This window comes from Manis pentadactyla, chromosome 2, assembly GCF_030020395.1.
Source record: "Manis pentadactyla isolate mManPen7 chromosome 2, mManPen7.hap1, whole genome shotgun sequence".
NCBI classification, from domain to species: Eukaryota; Metazoa; Chordata; class Mammalia; order Pholidota; family Manidae; genus Manis; species Manis pentadactyla.
The window spans coordinates 116,911,597-116,935,900 of record NC_080020.1 but is presented as its reverse complement, the minus strand read 5'-3'; the positions used below and the strand labels follow the sequence as shown (position 1 = coordinate 116,935,900).

General features: G+C 38.9%; 1 protein-coding gene across 2 annotated transcripts in view; it reads left to right on the top strand.

Annotated features, from left to right (window-relative positions):
• Positions 1–24,304, top strand: part of CDH6 (cadherin 6) — a 136,384-nt gene that overhangs the window by 85,201 nt on the left and 26,879 nt on the right. For both annotated transcript variants that reach the window (XM_036926620.2, XM_036926619.2), the window contains exon 3: positions 23,140–23,434. In XM_036926620.2, the coding sequence (XP_036782515.2) occupies positions 23,140–23,434 (295 nt within the window). The remainder of the gene's footprint in view (positions 1–23,139; positions 23,435–24,304) is intronic.

The following is a 24,304-nucleotide window of genomic DNA, read 5'->3' as shown; positions in this document are numbered from 1 at the left end:
TGCTATTTATTTCTAGTTTCATACCACTGTGATGTGAGAAGTTGCTTGATACAATTTCAATCATTCTGAATTTATTGAGACTCTCTTTGGGCCTAGTATGTGATCTATTCCGAAGAACATTACATGTACACTTGAGAAAAATGTGTATCCTGCTGGTGGAGTGTTCTGTAGATATTTGTTAAGTCCATCTCATCTAATATATTGTCCAATGCCTCTGTTTCCTTATTTATTTTCTCTCTGGTTGATCTATTAATGTGAGTGGTGTGTTAAAGTTTCCTAAAATGAGTGAGTTGCCATCTATTTCCTCTTTCTGTTAGTATTTGTTTTACATATTTAGGTGCTCCTATGTTGCATACATAGATATTTATAGTAGTTCTATCCTCTTGTTGAACTGATCCCTTTATCATTATGTAAAGTCCTTCTTTGTCTCTTGTTACTTTCATTGTTTTGGAGTCTATTTTGTCTGAAATAAGTACTGCTACTCCTGCTTTTTTCTCCCTATTATTTGCATGAAATATCTTTTTCCATTCCTTCACTTTTAGTCTGTATATGTCTTTGGATCTGAAATGAGTCTCCTGTAGGCAGCATATAGATGGGTCTTGTTTCCTTATCCATTCTGCCACCCAATGTCTTTTGATTGCTGCATTCAGTCCATTTGCATTTAAGGTGATTATTGGTAGGTATGTATTTTTTACTATTTTATTAATTGTTTTCTCACTGTTTTTATAGTTCCTCTCTGATGTTGTTTTTCCTTTCTTATACTCTTCTCTTGTTATCTGATTGCTTTCTCTTTTTTTACTCTTTTGTGTATCTACTATAGGCTTTAGGTTTGTGGTTACCATAAGTTTCAAGGATAGCTTCCTGACTACATAACAGTCTATATTTAGTTGATGATTGCTCTATTTCAAACACAATCTAAAAGTACTTCTTTTTTCTTCTTCCTCCTCCACACTTTATGTATTAGATGTCATAATATGTACTTCTAATGTATCCCTTGACTGATTTTGTGTATAGTTGGTTTTACTACTTTTGCTTTGTTTTATTTTAATACTTGTTTAGTTAGTAAATGGTCTACTACCTTTACTGTGGCTTAATTTTTACTGGTGAAAACTATTTAGATTTAGGAACATTTCCATTGACGGAACTCCTTTAACATATCCTGTAAGGCTGATTTAGTGGTTATAAATTCTTTCAGCCTTTATCTGGGAAGTGTTCAATCTCTCATAATTTGAATGATAGTCTTACTGGGTAGAGGATTATTAGAAGGTCCTTCTGTTTCAATACATTAAGTATTTCATGCCACTCCCTTCTGGCCTATAAAGTTTCTGCTGAGAAGTCTGTTTATAACCTCATGGGGTTTCTATTATAGGTAATCTTTTGTCTTCCTCTGGCTGCTTTTGATACCCTCTCCTTATTCTTAATCTTTTTTATTTTTATTATTATATGTCTTGGTGTTGTGTTCCTGAGGTTCCTTTTGCTAGGAGCTCTCTGTACTTCCATGACCTGAGTGTCTATTTCCTTCCCAGGTTGGGGTAAGTTTTCCACAATTATTTCCTCAAAGAAACTTTCTATCCCTTTGTCTCTCTCTTCTGGTCCCCCTATTATGTGAATATTGTTTCATTTGGATTGGTCACACAGCTCTCATATTACTCTTTGATTCCTAGAGATTCTTTTTTTCTCTGTTCCTCAGCTTTGTTGTGTTCCTGTTGTCTGATTTCAAGCTCATTGTCTCCTTTACTTGCAACAATCTATTATACATTCCCTCCATTATATATTCCACTTTAGTTACTGTATTCTTCAGCTCTGAGTGGCTCTTTTTCAGCTCTTGTATCTTTTTGTTGAAGTCCTCTGAGATCTTCAGGACTTTTCCACAGATCAGCAAGAATATTTATGACTGTTCCTGTTATCTTTGAATGGTGATCTCGTTTCATCTAGCCCTCTTTCTAGTGTCTTACCCTGTAGTTTTCTTTAGAACATATTCCTCTTCCTCCTTATTTTGTCAGGGTTTCTGTGTTTCTTCCTTTGTATTAGATGGATCTGTATGCCTCCTGATCTAGAGAGTAATGGCTTTACAAAGAAGGTGTCCTGGGGTGTCCTGAAGCTCAAGACTCTTTACTCTCCAGTGCCCGGTTCTCCTTTGCTATGAACCCGTTGCTGTTGGTGGACAATCGGTGGGGCCACCTTTCTGTCTGTCTGCCAGCAGTGGTCTCAGTCCACTGCTGCCAGCAATTTGTCTCAGCTGGCCCTTTGTGATCAGAGCAGTGGCTTCTTCTGGGATCGCTGTGAGTGGGGTCACCCTCTGCCTTCCCTGCAGCAATGGCAGGACTGCTGGGTTAGCTGAGTGGGCAGGGAGGTCACGTGGCTCTACAGCAGGTGTGCTAGTGCACGGTGGTGGCAAGTCACACTGTTGCAAGACGACAGCAAGTTGCCTGGCAACAGGGTGCAGCAGGCACTCACAGCAGTGGGTCCAAAGGTGGTTACAGGGTTGTATAGCACCAGGCTTCACTGCCTGTCAGAGGAAGGAGTGCTTGGAGCTGGATCCTGTTGGTGCCACTCTAATTGGGCTAAGACATTGTTGAAAAAGCTACGAAAACCTTTCTCTGCCTGCCAGGCAGCGAAGCCTGATGCTGCTGGGCTGAGTGGGCAGGTGCACCGGTGCTATTCAGGGAAGCACCACATGGCTGAGCAGCCAGTGAGGAGGATAGAGCATGTGGGGCTCCTGAGAGTGCCTGACCTGTTGGGCCAAGGGAGGGATGGGAAAGTGTCATCCACCTTCCTTTTCTCCTGCAGAGAAAGCTTCATCCAAACCTTGCCTCTTTGGCACCCCTCCCACTGCTGGCAAATCTTTCAAACTGCCGCCTCTGTCTTAGGTCTCAGCAGGACCAGCAGAATATGCCTGTCCTCCACAAGTGGCTAGAGTCTCAGCCTCCCAGAGTGTTCCAACTGTCCCTAGTGTCCAGCCCTGCTAATCACCAGAACCCAGTGCAATGTGGACTCATGCTTCCAGAGCAGATCTCCAGGGCCAGGTGTGCAGAGCTCCTGAGCACCTATCCCCTCCCTGCTCCATTCCTCTTCATCCCAACTCTGGGCTAGGATGAAGGGACTTGGGTCCTGCTCAGTAGCGGCTCTGCCCTTTACCTTTCTCTGGGTAGTCTTCTCTTCTTCACCAGGTGTAGGTAGTCTGTTGTATAGTCTTCAGGTCATTTTCAGTTTTAGTTGTATTTGCTGTAGTTGCCTCCTTGGTACACGTGTGTGTGTGAGGAGGTTACCACCTTGCCTTCCTACTCCACCATCTTTTTTTCCCTGAGTCTCCAAGTCTCAATACCTTTATTTAAAAAGAGCTTGGTCTAGGTCTCACCTTCCCAGTGATTCTGATTTAGTTTGATTTCAATGAAATGTTTATGATTCTAATATGTGGCAAAGTTTGACTGCCCTAGGAAGACATTACTGGCAATGATTATAACAAACCATGGCAAGTTCAGTGATAAAATGGGCATCCACAAAGTATTGTGGAAATACAAAGGAGAGAGGCCAACCAGGCCTGGGGGACCAGAAAAGTTTCCTAAAGGTGGTGATGCTGGAAACACATGCTAAATGAAGAACAGGTGTTAGCTCACATTGCAGAAGGAGAATTACCAGGACCTCCCAATTAACTGGATGCAGAAGCCAAAGGAGAGAAAGGCAGGAGTTGAAAGGGATATTTCAAGATTGAACCATCAGGAGAGTGAAAGTGTCATTCATGCCAGCACAGAAAACAGAGAGAGATACATAATTTCTTATCAGGAGCTTGACAGAAGTGTATTTGATTTTAAACAACATCTACTTAGTTTATGAAAATGCCATAGAAAATAAGAGGGAAGCTTCATAATTCCACATTTCAGGAAACCCGACAGCCCTCCTGCCAGTTACATAATGTAGTAGTTCCTTGGTGATGATTGTTATGTAGTCCAAGATTAAGTTCAATAAGCAAAGAATGAGTATAGATACAGATTTTGAGGATGTGGGCTTTCATTAATACACCCATGAATATATTCAAAGTCTCAGACCTATGCACAATTTGGGCAAAAGATTTGCATATGACCATTAACCCACAGCAATACGTAATTTTCTTATCTCCATTTTATGCTTTACAATGTTCTTTATCCTCTCCTTCCATACAATGTAGACATATAAGGAATCTCCATTAGCAGCATTTAAGATGCTTCTATTTTTAGCGGCATACCAGATCTATTTTTATTTAATTTGATAAACTGCATATTTTCACAGATATTTTCTGATGTTAGCTTTTTAGAAGCTAATGATGGTTTTATTTGGGGGACTTTTCCCAAAAATTGTTCAGCTACATTTTTTAAACAGCATGAAATTCTATTGTCCAACCTGGGGAAGGAAATAGACACTCAGATCATGGAAGTACAGAGAGCTCCTAACAAAAGTAGCCTCAGGAAGACAACACCAACACATATGGTAATAAAAATGACAAAGAATAAAGATAAGGAGAAAGTATCAAAAGCAGCCAGAGAGACACAAAAGATGATTTATAATGGAAACCCCATCAGGTTATAAACAGCACTGGGTTCTATTTGAAGTTCTAATGTACAGGTCTTCCTAATGTGCCTTTCTCTTGAGTCTTTAAAATTAATGTCTAGCTAATTCAGTGAATCCACTAGTCTCAGGATAATTAAAGAGTCATGTTTTAACTGTCCATAAAGATAAAAGTTGTCATTCATATACACCTTTAAAACTAGGGATGAATAATTATTGGTTCCTATAATTACATGATCCAAAGTCAGTAAACATTAGGTAATATTTGATTTATTCTAAATGACCATTTAAAAGATGCTGTCATTAAAATATTGCTTTCTTATATTCCAATTCCTTTTTTTTTTTTTTTTCAAAAAGAATGTAAGTTCAAGAATAGAAACCTCAATGGGTGCTTCAGAGCAGCATCAAGGTTAAAGCACCATCATAGCTAACATTTACTGAGCATTACTTTGTTCCAGACACTCTGCCAAGTGCTTCAGGTGTATTATCACATTGGATCCCTTATACCTAGATATCATTAATATCCCTGTTTTACAGATGAATAAAATGAAGCCTCAGAGCAGTTAAGAATTTTAGCCCAAGGTCTCAGACTGCTAGAACTTGGCAGTCAGCCTCCACCCAACCTCCTAACTGCTCAGTTGTCGCCCCTTCCCTGTGCATCCACTACTTCACACAGTAGTGTGTGAAGGCACAAATGAAAAACAGGCCGAACTGCTTTGGCATTCAGTGATGGCATTCAACTCAATACCACAAATATCTACTAGGAACTTGCAGTGTGAAACCCAAGGGTAGAAAGAAAAGGAACTTTTTTAAAAAAAAAAAGATTACTTTAAAAGAGCTACACAAATATGTCTGCGTTATTATTATGTGTGTTCCTTTTGCTTTTTCTTGAACAGAACACATCTTCAAAATGTTACTTGTGAGCACCTTAAAATTAGGTAGGCAATTAGCAGTCTTTTTGGTCATCATGATGAAAAAATGTCTCTTCTTTTCATTTCTCTTGATAACCTTCTCTAAACTTCTGTTCTGGTTCAATGACCTGCAATAATCTTTTCTCTCTGAGTCAGAACAAATGCCTTGGGCACATCTTTCTTCTTCATCATTTATATTTAATGCTCAGCCATTTAACATTTTTCTATTTCAACTAGTTAGTGTATTTAAGAGAATGTGCATATACTCGCTTCCTCACTGAATGTAAGTTTGAAAAATGTTTCAAGAAATAACTGCCAATATTGGCAGTAATCCTCATTTTGTTTCCACTGTCAGCCAACTGATTTCACTTTCCTAATGACAAAGTTTTATTTGCTATTTGATGCTAAGAAAATGTCCTGTGCAGCAGCCGTTCTCTTTTTGAGTCTGAACCTTCCCAGTCTGCACTGTCGCTCATGTGGAGAGCAGAACAGTTGGACATTCTGACCTTGGTCACCAGCCCAGAGGCAACAGTTCGACTGCCTGGGTCACACAGAGTAAAATACAGAAAGCCAAATGAGGACCCAGTCCCAAATCCCCCAACTTCCATGTCACGATGGCTGTGGAATCCTATATCCTTCTGCTTGTAATTCAGTTTGCGGAACAAAATGGAGGGATCAAGGTGAATAAAAGAAAGTTAAGGGTCAGGTCTTTTTTAGTTCCCACGGAGCTATTTTACCTCTATGCTCTGCAAGTCGAATACAGCTAGAGGTTGTTGGAAGGTTATAGAGACTCTAGGTGCTCATTATAACAAATCCCCTCAAATCTATACCATAGACACTATTATTTCTTTACTGATTACCTTGTTTGTACTATTATAGAACCATGTAAATACTTGATTTGATTTGCACCAGGGTTGTTCATTTTTTTGTCATGTTATGGGTTAGACATAGCAGAGGGGAGTGTAAATGTATAAAAATTCCAGTATCCTAGTTTACATTTATTTTCAAATAAAAATCTCTGATTAGCATTTTGACTGAATTTTATTTCAAAAATCAGATTAATGTGCCTGACATATTGGTAATCAACAGTCCAAAGATTCTTAAACCACTGATTTTTTTGCATTTACATTGATATGAATGACACAATTAGTACATTATTAAATATGAGAAGCCAAGAATATATTTAACCAGTAATGTAACTTTAATCTTTATAGGGCCTTACCTCTCTAGTCAGAATTAAGAGGATATGTTCCTTATGCTCTACTGTCTTTCACCAAAAATAAACAGATTTTTGTTAAGAGGCCCTGCCTTTGATAATCTTTATCAAATTTAGAGATTATGTTTATGTTAATGTGGCAATGGAACCTCAAGGAGGCATCCCTTTTTATGCAGATGTAAGTTGCTGGTAGCAAACTCCAGCTACCTACAAGCTTCTGTGTTTTCAATTATTAAGATGACAATGTAATATAATCCTCATGAGCATGCTAAATATATCAGTATTCTTTGCAAGCTGATATTTCCATCTAGAATTGATGAAGTTAAGAGAAAGTACAGAATCCCCCAAAGAGAAAGAGAATTTTTTCTTACTGTCATTACTGATAAATAAGTAAAACTAACATATATTCTCAAAGGTCAATGTCAAGAACCAAATTTGAAATTATGTCACCTGGAATAAGAAGAAAAGCAGCATGCCAACATATTTCACAGGAAAATTGGTTATAGTTTCTTCCAGTTTTCCAGTCACAGAGAATATGAATGCACAAGAAAAGACGGGCATTTTAGAAGATTAAAATGTATACATGTGTGAAATATATGAATAAATATTTTAGGTGAATTGGTGTCTTTCAGAAAACCTGAAGGCAGTAGTAGGGCATAACAAAAAGCTTAAAATATCATTCTGGATGTGGAATTTACTGCTGACTAGAGGGAACGGAGATTGAAGTTAAGAAGGCAATTGAAGAAGTTATCTCAGCTCTGGCATTTTTTAATAGATTTGGAGAGAAAATGCTTTTCATTCTTTCAACAATTATTCACTAGAGAATGTAAAGTTAATAGCATAGGAGCCTGCCTATGTTTGAGCACCAGCTACATTGTGACTACCTATAAAAATCAAGCAAGTTAGTTAGCCTCTCTGCCCCCATTTTTTCAACTGTTAAGTGATGGAGTAATAATGTTATTGAGGTGAGGATTAAATAAGTTACTCCACAGAAAAGGGCTTAGTACAGGGCCTGGCGCATTGTACTCACTAGTAGGGTAATGGGGACAGACCTGCTACCAGCTGCACCGTCGCTGACTAGGAGAGGTGATGAGGAGGACTAACCATAGGTGCCCAGGTGACAATTCCACTACTGCTCAGTCTCCTTCTGTGAAGTCAAGTATTATGGGCTAGAAGATGGCGCCAAAGCAGCGAAGGCAGCTGCAAACGGGACTCATCAACAGCAAGTCAGAGGCTGCGTATGTACAAACACATGAGGTCTTCCCCATGTCCCCCATGGGTAGATACCCTCTGGGAAGTAGTAGTGGTAGTAGTAACTATTCTTCATGTTATTTGGTAATTCTGATAACTTTTGTAGATCATCCTATTAAGGCTATTTATCATTTCCTTTTAAAATCATCACTTTACACCACTCTTTGGAGTTCCTATTACTTAAATGGCTGTGACATGTTAAGGGTTTGTTTAGATCTTGTTACTTTTTCAAAAAAAAAGTTTAATGCAGCCACTAATTCAAAAGATCACTATTGCACTTGGGGCATACTAATGTTTGAAGTTGGAATGATCATAGTTTAGTTATGAAGTTGGAATTAATATTATAATCTCCCTGTATTATTGAATGAAAATTTTATTATGGAAAGATTACTCTTGACTTAATTCCTTACTCTGAAAGCTTCACCTTTTTAAGAGCAAAATAATTACTTTCTTGTTTAAGGTTGAACTATGACCTTCAATATATTGAGTAGTGTTTTGTGTCGGATCCCAGAGCTGCTCTTTCAGTGAGTACTTTAGGTATTGAATTTAAACCTTCAGACACTTATATCTTTGTAAACTCCACAAGACCCTAAACTACATGTTCTATTCATCTTTCTACCTTAAAGGTGCCTCACACAGACTTTACACATTGGAAATAGCCAAACATTACTTGAATTAAGCTGCAAGAACCAAAAAAGTAACAGCCTGCTGTGCTATCTAAAAACTGCCTCCCGATTTACTGATGTAGGTGGTTTGATGCAGATATCATTGATAGTTGTGTCATTGGGTTGACATCAGAAAATCTAAAGGCTTTAAAGTGCAAGGATATATTAGATAGCAAATATAAACCAAATTTACTACGTCTTTTCATAGAAACTACCTTTGGAAACTTCACATCAAAATGACACAAGTATTTTATGATACATTAAGAGAAAACTCAAGCTTCCTTAGTGCAAACCAGAAAAACTAAAGACAACACAAGCTAACAGGAAAGACAAAAAGAGGAAATAATATCATAAAATTGGTTCCTTTAAAGCAAATGAAAACCAGATATTATTTAGGGTCTTAACAGAAGAAAGTTTGAAATAAAATGAGAGAAAGCCAGAATTGGCCAATAGAAAGAAAATTTATTTTTCTTAAAATGCCTAAGAAGCTAAATTTAGCAGACAATTCAAGCACTCAGTAAAAAAGAAATCATTTAAGACCTGAGAATGGTGATTTAAATGATTCACAAAAAATCAACTATAGAGAAAAATGCAGTAATACAGGGAGAGAAAAATTCTATATAAAGACTAATTCCTTTTTTTTACTAACTATGTATTCTTCTAATCAACATATTTTGAGTTCTTGCAGGAAAAATAATCATTTCTGGAAAATAATCCCATCTTAACTCTTTTTAGTACTTGTAAGTACAATTCAGAAGAGAAACATAAGAGATGTGAAGAGTAAAAGTAAAAGTTTTAAAGTAAAAACTTTGAGTTATGCAAAATTTTAGCATGCTTTATTGTTTTCTTTCTATAATTGTGAAGCTTAAGAATCTTAACCCTCACTTAATCTATAGCCTAGGGCTTCCTCTTTTTCCTTTTTTTTTTTCCAATGAGGGTATGTACCCTCTGGGAAGTGAACTTCCCCTTTAGAAATCAAGTAAAGCAGAATGGACTATAAGAAATTACTTTCCTAACCTATAGGTACCTTTTTACAGCAGTTTTATTGAGAAATAATTGATGTACATCACTGTATGCTTTAAGGTGCACAGTATGATGGTTTGGTTTACATATATTGTGAAACGAGGACCACAATGACTTCATTTAACATCCATTATCTCATATAGATATACTCAAAAGAGAAAAAGAAATTCTCATTGCGATAACACTATTTGTATCTTGAATGCTCGATCTATCCCCCCCAATAAGAGAATAAAAGTGGGGGAGCTATTTACCTTGTGTTAGAGTTATGATCTTGGCGATTATCAATCCACCTGCCCTTAAAGGGAAATACAGTTTTAAAACCAAATCAAGAAAATTGACTTGGACAAACTTGAGTGGCAGTACTTTAAAAAGAGTTTTAAAATGATGATTCAGCAGTTGGAACTTTACGGCACTGGCAAATCAAGTAACTTCTAAAGAATGGAGGGTGCAGGATAGGGAGAGGCAGAACAGAAATGACACAAGAGAAATCATCCTCTGGCAGGCAAAAAGGCATTCCAGACTGTTCTTTAGCAGACTTTCATTGTAGACAATTTGTAACAAGATAGGAGGCAATGATAGTATTTCCTCACATTGTATCAGGCGCTATAGTTTATGAAGTTCTTTCACACGTACAACCATGCCTCAGGTGACCGCTATAAGCACACTCCAGTTGAGCAGGACTAAGTCCTTCTGTGTGTGAGGAAACAGCGTCCCAGAGACCACAACGCCCGCGCTAGCAGAGTGCCAAAGCCGGGGAGTCCAGTTTTTTTGATGTGATTGAGTCTAACAATCTTCCTTATACCACCTTATCAAGATACCAAAATAGCAGAGAGTATTTCAGACATGATAGGCAAATGAAACCATCCCCTAAATCCTAGGAGTTGTAGCTCTGTGAGAACAGCATGCAAGTTCATGGCACTTAACTTCACCATGAACACACTTTCCCTAGTGTGGCCATCCTGGTAGTACACAGTTCTCTTTACTGTTGTTTCACAGTCAATTCCTGTAAAGGAAAAGGAAGGGAGGAAAGGAGGGGAGGGAGGGAGGGAGGAAAGAAGGGAGGAAGGGCTGTTCAAATCATTTAAGAATTTATAAGCTGGTTTTCTGCAGAATCGTTCACCTGGATCTATATGAATAAGTTACAGTATTCAATTTAATCAACATTTATTGAGCACATACAAGATGCTTGAGAGTTAGGAATTTGAACAAGAAATAGTCTCTCTCTCAAGCAAACTCCTTGTTTTATCAACATAACAATATTATATCCAATATATTTTTTACCTTTGAAGAAAAAAACACATTTTGGAAAAAGTCCATTAGCTCATTAGAACACGTTTTTTTTTTTTAACTTCCATCACTTGAATCATCAAATGTCTGCATTTATCTATTAATATTTTCTTCCAAAGTTTATGCATCAGAAAGAGAGGGGGAGAGAGAGAGGGGCTGGGGAGTGGGCGTGTGTGTGTGTATGTTCTTAGATTTGGCAACTGCTAAAGAGATTACACTGTAAGGCAAAAAGGCAGGATTGTAACTGCGGAGGTACAATGCCTCACTAAATCAATTTTTGACTGGGTATCTGGCTCTCAGGTTGATTTACCACTGACTTTTTGAAAATGGAAATGTTAGACTAAGCAGGAGCTGAGCCTAAAGCTGCAGCCTGCCAAAGACCTTGGACTTTCAGAGCCAAGCAAAAAGCAGTAAACAAAGCCTTTTTGGGGAAATAACTTCATGCAGTGAATGAACCAAAAAGCACTTGTTTAACTGATAAATCCCAAGTGAACAATAACATCAATTACAGTTTCTATCATATGTGCCAACAGAAGTTTACAAATAACTTAGCCAGGAGTCTAATATAATAAATACAGTGAGCCAGAGATGTTTGTAATTATTGTGAAGACTCTTGTTTGGCAGTATACTAGGTGTGAGTGAGCATAAACTTTGGAGTCAGGCAGATCTTGGTATCCTTCCTGGCTCTGCCCTTAATTTGGGCAAGTTACTTAACCTCCCAGACCTCAGTTCCACTGAAAAAATGGAGAAAATAAAGGTTAGCTCCTGCAGTCATTATGAGAATTAATTGACGTAACACACGAAGCATTCCTGCAGTACCTGACATACAGTAATTGTCATAGTTTTCCTTATTCCTTGCTGGGATTCTTTAGGGACCACATGCAGTTTCAGTTCACCTTGAATTCCAAAGATATGGAACTACTGCTTTAGTTTGCTATTGCTATTGTAACAAATTACCTCAAATTTAGTGGCTTAAAATAGTACAAATTTATTATCTCAGAGTGCCGGAGGTCAGAGTCTAAAGAGGGTTTCACTGGGCTAAATCAAAGATCTGCAAGGTGTCCTTCTGGAGGCTCTAGGATAGGATCCGTCTCCTTGCCTCTCGAGCGTCCAGAGGCTGCTTGCATTCCTCGGTCCATGGTCTTTCCTCCATCTTCAAAGTCAGAAGCAGAGCATTTCAAATCTCTCTCTCTGCTTCTGTCTCTCTCTTATGTGCAGACACACACACTCTCTCTCTCTAACCTCTGCTCCTTCGTGGCATTTCCTCCTGGCTCCAAGTCTCCCCTACATCTTTTTCTTACAGGGACACAGGTGATTACATTGGGCTCACCTAGATAATCCAGGATAATCTCTCTATCTCAACATCTTTAACCTATCTCAACATCTTTAACCTAATCACATCTGTAAATTCCTTTTTACCAGGTAAATCAACACAGTCCCTGGTTCCTGGAATTAGGACATGGACATCTTTGGGATGAACTAATACTCTGTCTACCACAATCATTATAGCTCTAAAGTTTTACTCATTTAATAGTTTCTCTGGTACTTTTGACATTAAATTCAAGGTATTGAGTGCAAATGACAAATGTCAAGAGAATTCATAAATTTCTTCTGAGCTTGATTTAAAATTCTCTTGCTTTTAGCACTTTGTCAAAAATTCTCCTCCACATACCACAAGGTCTGTTTCAATGGTTATTAAATCTAACAAAAGATTGAATTGAGTGGGGTCACTGGAATCTCAGAACATGCAGAACACTTTATGATATTATTTGAATGTATTTTAAAAGCTTGAAGGTACCCTATGGGAGAAAAGATGGAAAGATAAGAAGAGAGAGAGAAGTCAGTCAGTCATTCTCAGTGGAGGCAATTTTGTCCCCCAAGGGATGTTTGGCAATATCTGCAGGTATTTTTTGGCTGCCACTATTTGAAAGGTGCAAAGGGTATCCACTGGGTAGGGACCAGGGATGCTGTTGAACACCCTGTAATGCACAGGATAGGTCTCACCACCAAGAGTTAGCCATCACAAGATGTCAATAGTGCAGAGGTTTGATAATCTTGAATTAGATAGATCTTTGTAACTCAGCACTTAAAATATCATTTGATACAGAATAAGCCTTTAATGAATATTCATAGAACTGAACGTAAACATCCCAGAGAAAATATCTGTGTTGTGATTAATGAAACAGATTATGGTATCAGACCAAGGCCTGCTCCTGTTGGTGGTATGATGCTAAGAATTTACATAACTCTTATCTTGCCTCAGTTTCCTCATCAGTTAAGAGGGGATAGAAGGATCATGATGAGTAACAAATTACATAATCCATGTAACAAGTGTGGCACATTTCCTGGCCCCATTGTATGAGCTAATACATGTCTGCTATTACTATTTTCCCAAATCCCAGCCAGATCAGTTGCCAAATGATACACATAACAGAATACTTTAAAGATAAAATATGTCCACTTTCACAAAAATCAATCAGATTATTTATATTGCATAGAAGAATATAATTTTTTCGGATCATTATAAAAGCCAACATGGTGTCATAGAAAAAGAAGATGGGATATGGAGGCAACCTGATCCTAGGTTTTGTCAGAGAAAAAAAGATTTTCTAGATTCTTTTAGAGCCCATTTAACATATCAAAAGATGGGCCTGACCAACTAGAAAAAACTCGCAAATTATACTTATAAATGTAGTCACCAAAAATTATTAGTGCCAGGCTCTGGGCTGTAGTTCATGCTTCCACCCCAGTTACCTTCTCAGTTTTACAGAGGGAATTGTTTCTTCTTCCCACCCAAACTCATACGGTAGGGTATTCCTGACACTAAGGGAGGCGTTTCACAGTCCTGGTGATTAAATACACAAACACACAGCCCTGTATGTACCTGAAGTCATTTCTGCTGTCCTGAGACAGGTGTCTGAAGCCCCAGGGGCAGCAGTGGCAAGTCTGTGGGTAAAGGTAAAAGCAGAGGGGGGTTTTGCCCACTTCCCTTTGGGGCTCTCACCTGATATGGCAGAAGCTGCTTTTGGCTCCCAGGTGACTTCCAGGGCTTCTCCAGGGCAAGCAAAGGATGGAGGCTCCCGTAGATGGCACCTGCCCAGGACAAAGCAACCAGGCATATGTGCCACGGGGAATGGTGGAGCCCCTGTCAGACATCAGGGTGTGTGACGGCAATGCGGCCCGCAGGATGGAGCTAGCCTTGGACCTTGGGCCCTGGAGAGCTGAGATTATGACTCCACCTGCCAAAACTACAGATGACGCCACCGTGAAAGTAATGGATGAGAGTTAGTATCTAGACAGAGCAGCGGGCCAGAGGCAGTACGAGGACTGGGGCTCTAAAAGCCCTGAATTTCCCTCTGACACAGGCTGTCTGGGTTTCTCTTCTTTGTATACCCAGATGGCATTCTGGAGTGGATCAGGGACAAAGGGAGAAAGCAGAAACCAGAAAGACTGGGATTTATCTAAAAGACTTATCTAAAGAGACTGTATTATTGAATCAGGCAGACATTATTGGGCTGCACTAAATTATTGACTTGATATTCAACCTAATATCAAGTTCCTAATACTCAATGGGATTAGAGCTTGAGGGATAAGCTATAAAAAAATGAGGGAGCTGCATTTTCCCGTGCACTTCTGAGTGCAGTATAAGAAAATATGTGACCCTGCAACTCAGGGAGTGTTACTATTTTAGCTGATTTTATTGCTTTTATTACCCCAGGCACATACTCAAGGCCTCCTCTGATTTTCTGCCACACTGAGCCTTGAAACCACGCCATGCACTCATACTGGCTGCTAAGTCATTTGTCTCTTACCGTAATCTAAACTTCTCCAGTCTTCATAAACCGTCAAAGAGCTAACACATTCCCTGCCTCCACCTTATCCAATTTACAAGCTCCTTCTGCGCTATTCCCCAGCTTCTCACTTATGTTATTATTCCCACTAATACTTAAGAGTACTCAAATGTCTAATTTCTGCTTTTATCCTTTATCTTTTATATGTGAGTTGCCAAGCTTATATGGCAAGTTTGTAGAAGGCAGGTATTAAGTATTTTTTATTCATTGCCATATGCAGCTCTCAGGCCAATAAGTGTTTTTAAATGGTCTTAGCTGACAAGTTAAATTATTTTAAATCTGAAACAGTGTTTCCACGAAACAGAGTATTTTCCATTCATTATCCATTAGTTTCCACAACAGGATGATACTTCAGATAGGGTTCAATAAACCTTGAAGCTTCTTCACTCTTGACAGTTGACTTCTGTTGCAGAACCCAGTGTTCTTACAATGGCCAATGTGCTCAATGTACTTATAACCTGTCTTCTCTCTTCAATAGATCCAATCCAAGCTGGCTTTACTTTTGTACTGAGGTTTAATTGGGTATTAAAGGACACTATTTAGAGCTGAAGTGATAACTCGAATTCCTCCCTCATATTGTGCAGAGTAGACCAGTGCTTGGTAGTGAATGTTAAATCATCTGGCAACTTCAAGAATGTATCGTCTTGATACATAGAGTGATCCTAAAATCAAGCAAGAGGGGTAGAGGACACTAACATTCATTGATTGCCTTCTGTATGACAGGGGTCTTCACTGATTATTGATATTTTATCCAATTTTATCTTTATAATATCCAATCCTCCTTTCTTTGCAATCACTAGTTATTAAGGATCTCTAATGTGCCAATGTGTTGGGTGCTGAGAATACAGAAATGAACCAGACAGGTCTGTTGCCTTCCCTCACGGAACTTGCAGTCTAGCAGCTTGCTGATTGAAACATGGAAATGCTGTTAGGCAGTCCCGTCTAGTGGGGTCTCTCTGTGTGTGCTAGGTGAAAACTCAACCCTGGCGGAAGAGAGCTCTTGACTCTGAACTGAAAGAATTCAAGAACAGGCAAACAAGTGCAAGCAAGAAAGGAATTCCTTAAAGTGAAAGCAGGAGTGATTGTTGGAGTTGCTCACATTGTGCTGGGAAGAGAGGACATGCAAGTGGTGGAAAGCAAGAAACAACAGAGGGAGAAAAGGAAAGTCCACTGAACTACTGCTCAGTATAAGACAAATCCCTTACCAATCCCTAAAGCCAAGGTCACCTGGCATCCAACGTCTGCTTGAATCTACATGACATGGGCATTATGTCCCCCCACCCCAGGACTGGGGCAGCCAAGGAGCACTGGATGGAATCACTTTATGTTCTGGGAACTTTGCAAAGCAAAAGAAAGGAGACATTCAGGCAGGCTGCTAAACAATGTGGTCTTACGGCCACAGTCCTGTCCGTGTCACCTAGGTGACAGGAACGTGCAAGGCCCCCTACTCCAAGGTCCCTGCAGCCATTTCTACTTGTCTGAAATAAAACAGGGAGAGAGAAAAGGTTTGCATTCAACACTAGAAAGCTGAATGAAATAGTGAAGTGACAAGGCGCTTGGCATTGGTGAGTCAGAGAGGCTCCCTTGCGCCTGATTAAGATCCACGTTGTTGTCTTCATCATAAGAAAGAATTCAGAGACAAAGCACAATAGGCTGAACAGCAAGAAAGTTTTACTTAAAACAAAGTACACACTTGAAAAGGGGCTGTGGGGAATATGAGCAACGCTGGAGAAGAGGCGTCAAGCAGTACACACTCAGGAGTTCAGGCAACCTACAGAGGACGCACACTTAAGGGGTTGGGATCTGTGGTTTAATAGGGCCTTTTGGGTAGGGGTAGTATAAGGGATGATGTGTACAGGTGATTAATATTTCCTTTGAAGTTTTGTCTTAAGAATAGGATTATCCAGGTGACCATGCTGATTCGTATCTCGGCATTCTTTACCCATGTACGTTCATTTACAAGGGGAGAGGTCTGTCTTCTGTTCTAGTCACATTGTTACTTAATTGATAAAGGTGACTAGAAGGGGAGAACGGTATGTTAAAAGTTAAATTAAGGAATAAACGAGGCCTCTGTTCACTGGCTAAGTAGATTTCATAATGGCATGACCCTTGTCCCAAGTACCTGCTTTCCTCAGAAACAGCTGTGAAAGAAGTCATCAAAAAATGGAATTCACTAAGGGCTAATAGGGGAATAAATTGAGAGTGTACACAGGGGAATCTAACTTAGACTAGCAGTCTAGGGAAAGCTTCCCCGAGGGAACAAAGGTCATGCAGAGCTGACATATGAGTTGGATTAACCAGGAGAAGATGTACAAAAGGATTTGATGCCAAGGGGACCACATGCTGGGAGGCCTAGATAGGAAAGTGTAATGTATCATCAGGAAACTGCACTAAGAAGAGCATGCTAGAACTAGGAGCGTTGAGGAGAGAATGGGACTGAGGAGGCTGAAGAGAGGGGCAGACTGTGGTGGATTTTGGAGGCCACATGCAGGAGTGGGGATGAGAGCTTTATCCCAAGAGCAAAGAGAAAACACTGAAGGATTTAATTAGAGAAGAGTGGCATCTTCAGAGCTGGTGTTGTTATTGTTGAAGTTGGTCTGGTTACAGAAAGGAAAATAGATGGAAAGCAAGATGGAGTATGTGTTAAGAGGGCCTCACTGCAGTAAGCCACGGAGAAATGGTGGCGATTTGGACCAGGGTGGCAACAGTGGAAAGGAAGGCAAATGGGTGAGTCTAGATATTCGGAACAGATGGAATTGACGGCAGCAGGTGGCTTAATGAACGTGGGAATGGAAGCGGAGAGGAGAGTTTTAAGGGACTTTAACTTTTAAGGGACAAGCAGAGGAGAAATAGCTGGCAAAGCTAATTAATTATTCTGACTTCTATCTTATAAATGATGGAATGAAAACTAAGAAAACTTAACTTAGTTGATTAATAGGAAAGTCAGAATTCAGACCCAAATCGTTCCACCTTCAAAGCCCACCTTCTGATTACTGCTTCTTCATGTTGCAAGAATAATTTATTGAAGCATTTCTCTGAGCTAGGCTTTCTGTAAAGCATTTTATGTACATTATTTTTATTTATTTTCAGGTCAATGTACCTGTAAACTAAATATCATTATTGTTCCTATCATGTAGAGAAGGAAACTGAGACTTGGAGAAATTAACTAAGTTCCCCACAATTACACGACTAGTACATAGCATGAATTTACACCCATTTCTTTCCCTTGTCCAAGTCCATGTTTTTAACCATTATGATAGTAGTAGTTAAGGCAGTGGTTCTAAAACTTGAACACTTATTAGAATTACCTGGAGGTAGGTGGGGGCCTGATAATTTGCACTGCTCCCTTATTTTAATTTGCATTTCTAGCCAAACCCGCCACAATAATATGCTGCTATAGGGACCAAAGGCAGGCTGCTCCAAGATGTGCCATTGTGGATGTGAAGATTATTTAGAGCTGAAAAACCATCAAGGCTCAAAGGACCCAGGAGGACACTTTGCTTCCTGTCCTCCCCACTACATAAAAAGAATTTAGGTGGAGGAACTACTCCAGGAGGCGGGCTATTACCAGAGGTAGCTGTGTCATAATGTAACCTGGGGGTGACAGACTGGAAGGAATGTGACAAAGTCTGTTAAAATTTCTTTCTGTGTCCCCTCTGTGTGGCCCAGAAAACCTTTGTATCAAATGTTTACTCTTTTCAAATTCCTATGAATTGCTTCCCTTTCCCTTTGAGGCCTCAGGTCCCTCCCCCTCCTCCCTGGTTCAGGATGACATATACACCATCCCTCTCTCTGACTGCCTTTGGAATCCATGTCTATGGCTTCCCTGTACATATGTAATTAAACTTTGTTTTTTTTTCTCCTGTTAATCTGTCTCATGTCAATTAGTCTTAGTCCAACAAGAAGAACCTCAAAGGATAGAGGAAATTTCTTCCTCCCCAACTCTGCCATTAGCATAAATCAGATATAAATTAGTTAACTCGTACTAAATCATTAACATTCAAATACAGCACACTAAGATATATAAAATTTTATTTAAAGCTATTTTTATTTACCTAACCCTATTTATTATCTCTAAAACAGAATCTACTCCTAATCCCTGCCACAAAGTTGAATTTCTTCCTGACATAAACTCTACTCTTCACAGCCTTCACAATATTAAGTATATTTATTAGCATTACATGTAAAAGCATTATGAAGAGAGATGTCTGTAGATATACCTACCTACATACATACATATACATATACATATACATATACATATACATATTGAATTCAGTTAAGCCTCAATTTGTCCTAACTTGGTGGTAGATTTATTTCCCTAATTTAAAATAATAATCTATTTAGCACAAAGGTGTTCTCTCTCTCTGCTGTAACTCCTGTTTCTCCACTTCAGTCCCAATCAGACATCCTACCACCACAGCTGTTCTCTGACTGCCCTGTGACATCCGAGACTGGCAACCATTATGTTTCTTTAAGGGCACATGACGATTGCTCTACACTCTGTGAGCATATTAGCCAAAAACCCAACTTTTTATTTCAGGAAAAAAAAAAAAAAGCACATAATTCTTTCCCTAAGTCTGTTGGAGGTATTTCCCTATGCGTGCCTTGTATGTAAGCTTTTGTTTAGACTCTGTTTTCTGTCTCAGAATGCACATGCTTAGATTTGATTTGGTTACTGGGTCAGATAGTGACTCAGCAACACACAGGTAATGGGAGGAACAGAGCAGCCTTAAGTAAATCATTAAACCACTAATAATCTGTACAATTAGTGTTGTGTCTTTGAATTGGAGTCAAAATCAAGTTGAGAGTTGACACTTGTAGCAGGTAAAAAGATGTAGGCACTGCTCTGGTGTCAACCTCAGTAGGGCCATGTTTCCAACCCCAAATCCCCATATCTATTTGTCAGGGTGTTGCACTTTAAAATAATAATAAATCAACAGATAAACAAAGACCAAGAGCTCCTTCTGGAACGAAATGCTACAGGTACAGTAGTAAAAAGTCCTGCCAGCCCCAGATGAGATGTGACTTTCTGGGAAAGTGGGTAATTTTTACTTGATGGTGAATCGTTAAAAGTGAACCAGATGATTAAACTTAATGGAACAGCCGCATTAAACTGATTAGTAAAAACATGCCTCAGGCAGCCTACAACCTTTTATTTGTTGTTGTTTAACTTCTGCCTTTTACAGTGGCCATGATGAATGACATCACAAAAGAAAAACTCCAATTAAAATCTAAGTGCTCAATAAACCCCTAATGTCTGGTTGCCACCATTGCTTTCACTGGAGCTGATGTCTTGTTTCCTCTTTTCCCTAAGAAGAGAGAAAATTACTGGCCCCAGGGGAGCTCAAGGGAAGGGGAAAGAAGAAGGGAAAGAACACAGGAATGTTTCTGGAGATTTCCACTCCTTACACTCTGTCAGATGCAGAGACTGTACTTCGACAGGGATGTGGTGAAACTTTTATTATCAGACAATGCCTGAGTGAAGAGATGCATTTCCCCAGTAGTTTTCAAATACTGATAAATCAGAATTGGGATCTGCAGAGCAATCCTGTATCATACTCAGTTGGCGTCTCCACTGCCCTTTTAATTTTGTCTCCAGTGTTTGTTCTATAAGTCATCCAAACGGTCCCTCCTGACAGCTTAAAAGAAGTTTCTGATTACTTTTACCTGAATAAATCTTGTGACCAGATGTGGTATTCAACTACTAAGTGTGCAACAATTACACATTGAGAGTGATGAAAGAACTGGCCAGGGGAGTCTATAATCTAGTGGAATGAAGAATAGAAGAAATCACATGGAAAGACAGAAACGGCCACCTGGTAGAATACTGGCTTTTGATAATAGACTTCACCTTAGAGATACTTTTTATAGAATTAGGTTTTTAAAGTACTCACAACAAAGCTCTAAAAGTTAAAAGAAGAGCAAAAACATGCTTATCATGAACTAATAGTAACAATATCTTAAATTTGGAAGGTGCTTTATAATTTATACGACATATATTATGCTTTATCACCTGTTTATGCAGGAATTAATAGAGTGCTTGCATGTAGTCTTTAATTAAATCTCCATGACGGCCTTGTCCTGTAGCTCTGTTTTCCTCATTTTGTTGGTAAGGATCCAGGTGCATGGAGGCTGACTCAGCTATTCTCACATTTGGGGAGTGAGACAGGAGCATAGCTTGGCCTGGGGACTCCGGGTGTGGTGCCCCCTGCACTGTGCCAGGTTACTAACCATGGCTATCCTGGGGCAGGATGCGATGGGCAGTGATGTTGGATTCATTACTCATGAGTTAATGAAATAGCTTTTTAAGAGCTCTCTTCAGTCATTAGAATTTGACTACGGAGAGTTAAATTTTCCCTCGTGGCTCTTTCTGTGTAATCATGGTTTCAACATTTCCTTAGCATATCACATTACACAAATCATGGCATGCTCTTGTTTTACAATTCTTACTGCGTTTGTCTCACTTCTAAGCATTTTCTTCCCTGCTCACATTTATCTTCCATTATTTCTGCCAAACTGCTTTCAAGGCTACTAATTGTATGAATAATATTCTCTTTCTCAAACTCTGCTATTAGCTAACTAGCATTAGTTGTGTGTCATTGGACACAGTTTCCCTGTCTCAAAAAATGAGGAGGTTGCATTAATAATTTACCAGATCTCTTTTTGCACTCACGTTCTAATCTTCTGAGTCTTCCACACAGGCTATGTGCTTCTGGAAACACTACATAAACTGGAGCCTTGGTTTTCTTGAATTTACTATGATGGATTCAATTAGTTCATGTGTCCCAAAGTGTGTTTCTTGGAAAACTGTTCTAGGGGTTATAAATATAGTTTATATCTATTTAAAGGATTAATAGGCCCCTTTACACAAGGATTCTTTACACAAGGAAGTTCAAGAAAGCAGGATTAAATAGTCAAGCACAGTTTTGAACTACAGGCATCCTAGCCTTTAATAAGTTAATGGGCACTTGATGACTCTGAGAGAAAGGCAGAAAAAGGAAGTATTTCCCAAACTTACTGGACCACAGAATGCTTTTTCCTTTACATTTTGTACAAATGACATTCCATGGGATATACCTTTAGAAAGCCTGGGTTAGTATATTTAACAAGTCCCTTTTGCCCTAAGATTCTGTTTTCAAATGTACTTGTAGACGCTACCCTGACCATTTAGTGTAGCTTTAATCAAGAGGACACAGGGTTGGTTTACCTGTTGCTATTGTCATTACTGCTGTAACATAGCCTATACTCTAGACAGAGTTGAAAAAAGAGATTAGCTGACTTCCCACTAAAACTAACTTGTCAGTTTGTAGCTAATACTTATAACAGTGTCTTAATAGTTTTCCTCAATTAAAAACATTTTTTGAAATTTTGTAAATATGGTTAGCTTATCTGAAGGTACCTATGAGATATACCTTCTAAACTTTTTCTGAGGTGGGAAAAAGGGAACTAAGAAAACAAGAGGAATTCAATAATTTTGGGGGGTAGGTAATATGGCTAGTTTTCCAGGTTAGGAAATGGTATCAGCATTCATTCAACATTTTACGCACACCCATTTCATTGTCAGTTAATCTTACAAGTCTCTGCTTGATTACCTTCAGAAGCAGGGAACCCACTACTTAACAAGGCATTCTATTTTATGCTGGCTTCATTTTTTAGAAGATTCTTTCCTATATTAAACTAAAATATGATGGTTAAATGTTCTTCTACCAAGTGATCTTGTAAATTATCTACTCAAGGGATTTTCAAGGCATTTTTCATGGCAACACTTGGTTTCTCAAATGTTATGAGTTGAATTTCATAAATAAGTAAATAAATATCACAACTTCCCATACAAGTGATTACAAACTCCATCATAATTAGTTTCAAGTTGATTAACTTGCTTCCCTAAATTCACCAAGATAGAAAAATGTAGGCAGAATGCACTCAGGTCTCTCTGTTTCAAAAACCCAAATCCTTTTCTCAATAGTATATTGCTTCTCTAGTGTGTCCATTTACATATAAGTGAGGAGGAGAGTATATCAGTGGAATCTGAAAACGAATGAAAATAGGAAAATAGTGAAAATAGTTTCATTCCAGCCAGGCTAAAACTGTCCTTGGGCATCTTGCTATTACTCTGGCCTTTAGTTTTCCTTTCTTCAAAAACAAGAATTACTAAATTTTCAACTCTGCTCTAGTTCTGGACATTTCTAGGATTATAAGGAAACATATTCATTAATGCATGGCATTTACTACTGAGGATTTAAGTAAATAATCAAAAGAAAAAACCTGCATCCCTTAGAAAGGATTGAATGAAAGTCAACACTGCATGCAGTGCATGCATCATAAAGACATACAGTTTAGGATCATATGCCTGACTTTTACTTTCTTTAATCTTTTTTTTTCTACGCTAGTTACATTCAGACCAGGATAGAGGAGATGGATCACTTAAATATATCCTTTCAGGAGATGGAGCAGGAGATCTCTTCATTATCAATGAAAACACAGGGGACATACAGGCCACCAAGAGGTTGGACAGGGAAGAAAAACCTGTCTACATCCTTCGAGCTCAAGCTATAAACAGAAGGACAGGGAGGCCCGTGGAGCCTGAGTCTGAATTTATCATCAAGATCCATGACATCAACGACAACGAACCAATATTCACCGAGGAGGTTTACACGGCCACTGTTCCTGAAATGTCTGATGTTGGTGAGTGACATGTGATTTTAACCATTCAATGTTTCTCCTCTAGTGCCTCAACTGAATAAAGACTCCTGTAAGTAAAATTTGCTAAGTAGAGTGGATTGAGATGCTAAATTCTAAAAGTATCCTATTTCAAACAATCCATCTATGTTCTTTTTGTAAGCGCACCCGTGTTTCCTAATATTACTCTTCTCTCATTTTATCATTATTTTTTAAGAAAACAGCATTTCCTCTGATGAGGAGGGTATGAAAAATGGCAGGGTGAGAGTGGGAGGAAGAACAGGAGCCTATCTCATCTACTGCCTCCCCCACAAAGGCCCACTCTGGCTCCTCGGCTGAAAGATAGCAGCCCTTCCTATTTCTCTTACTCCATATTGGCATTAGTCTTCAGGTGAGCATCTCCCCGATGCGAAGCAAAAGCCTGGATTTACAGTCCAGACTGAAGAGTAATGATGGTTGCTTTACCTAACTGTATATTTGGAGAAGAGAGTCAAAGAAAACTTAAAAAAAAATCCATAAACAATATGCAGATGACATCTAGGGGGCCCACCCTTTACTAAGTGGTGGAAATTAAGAGACTTTCATAACATTAATATGGTGAATTAATATTTGTGCACAGTACTACTACCAATTTTAAAGTTAATATGTGTACATTTAATTTGCTTGTATTGGGAGAGTGCAAACAGAATTCAAATTTAGAAAAGAAATTCTACCTAACGTCATTCTTAGCCACATCAAAATACTTCACTGGGAGATGGTGACAAATTTTAAATTACTTACATAAAGGGTTATTTGTATTCTCACTAAGCGTCTAATTCAAAAGGGTTAAATGACATAGTCTATAATTCTGTGAGTCAGATATCAAGGGCATTTTAG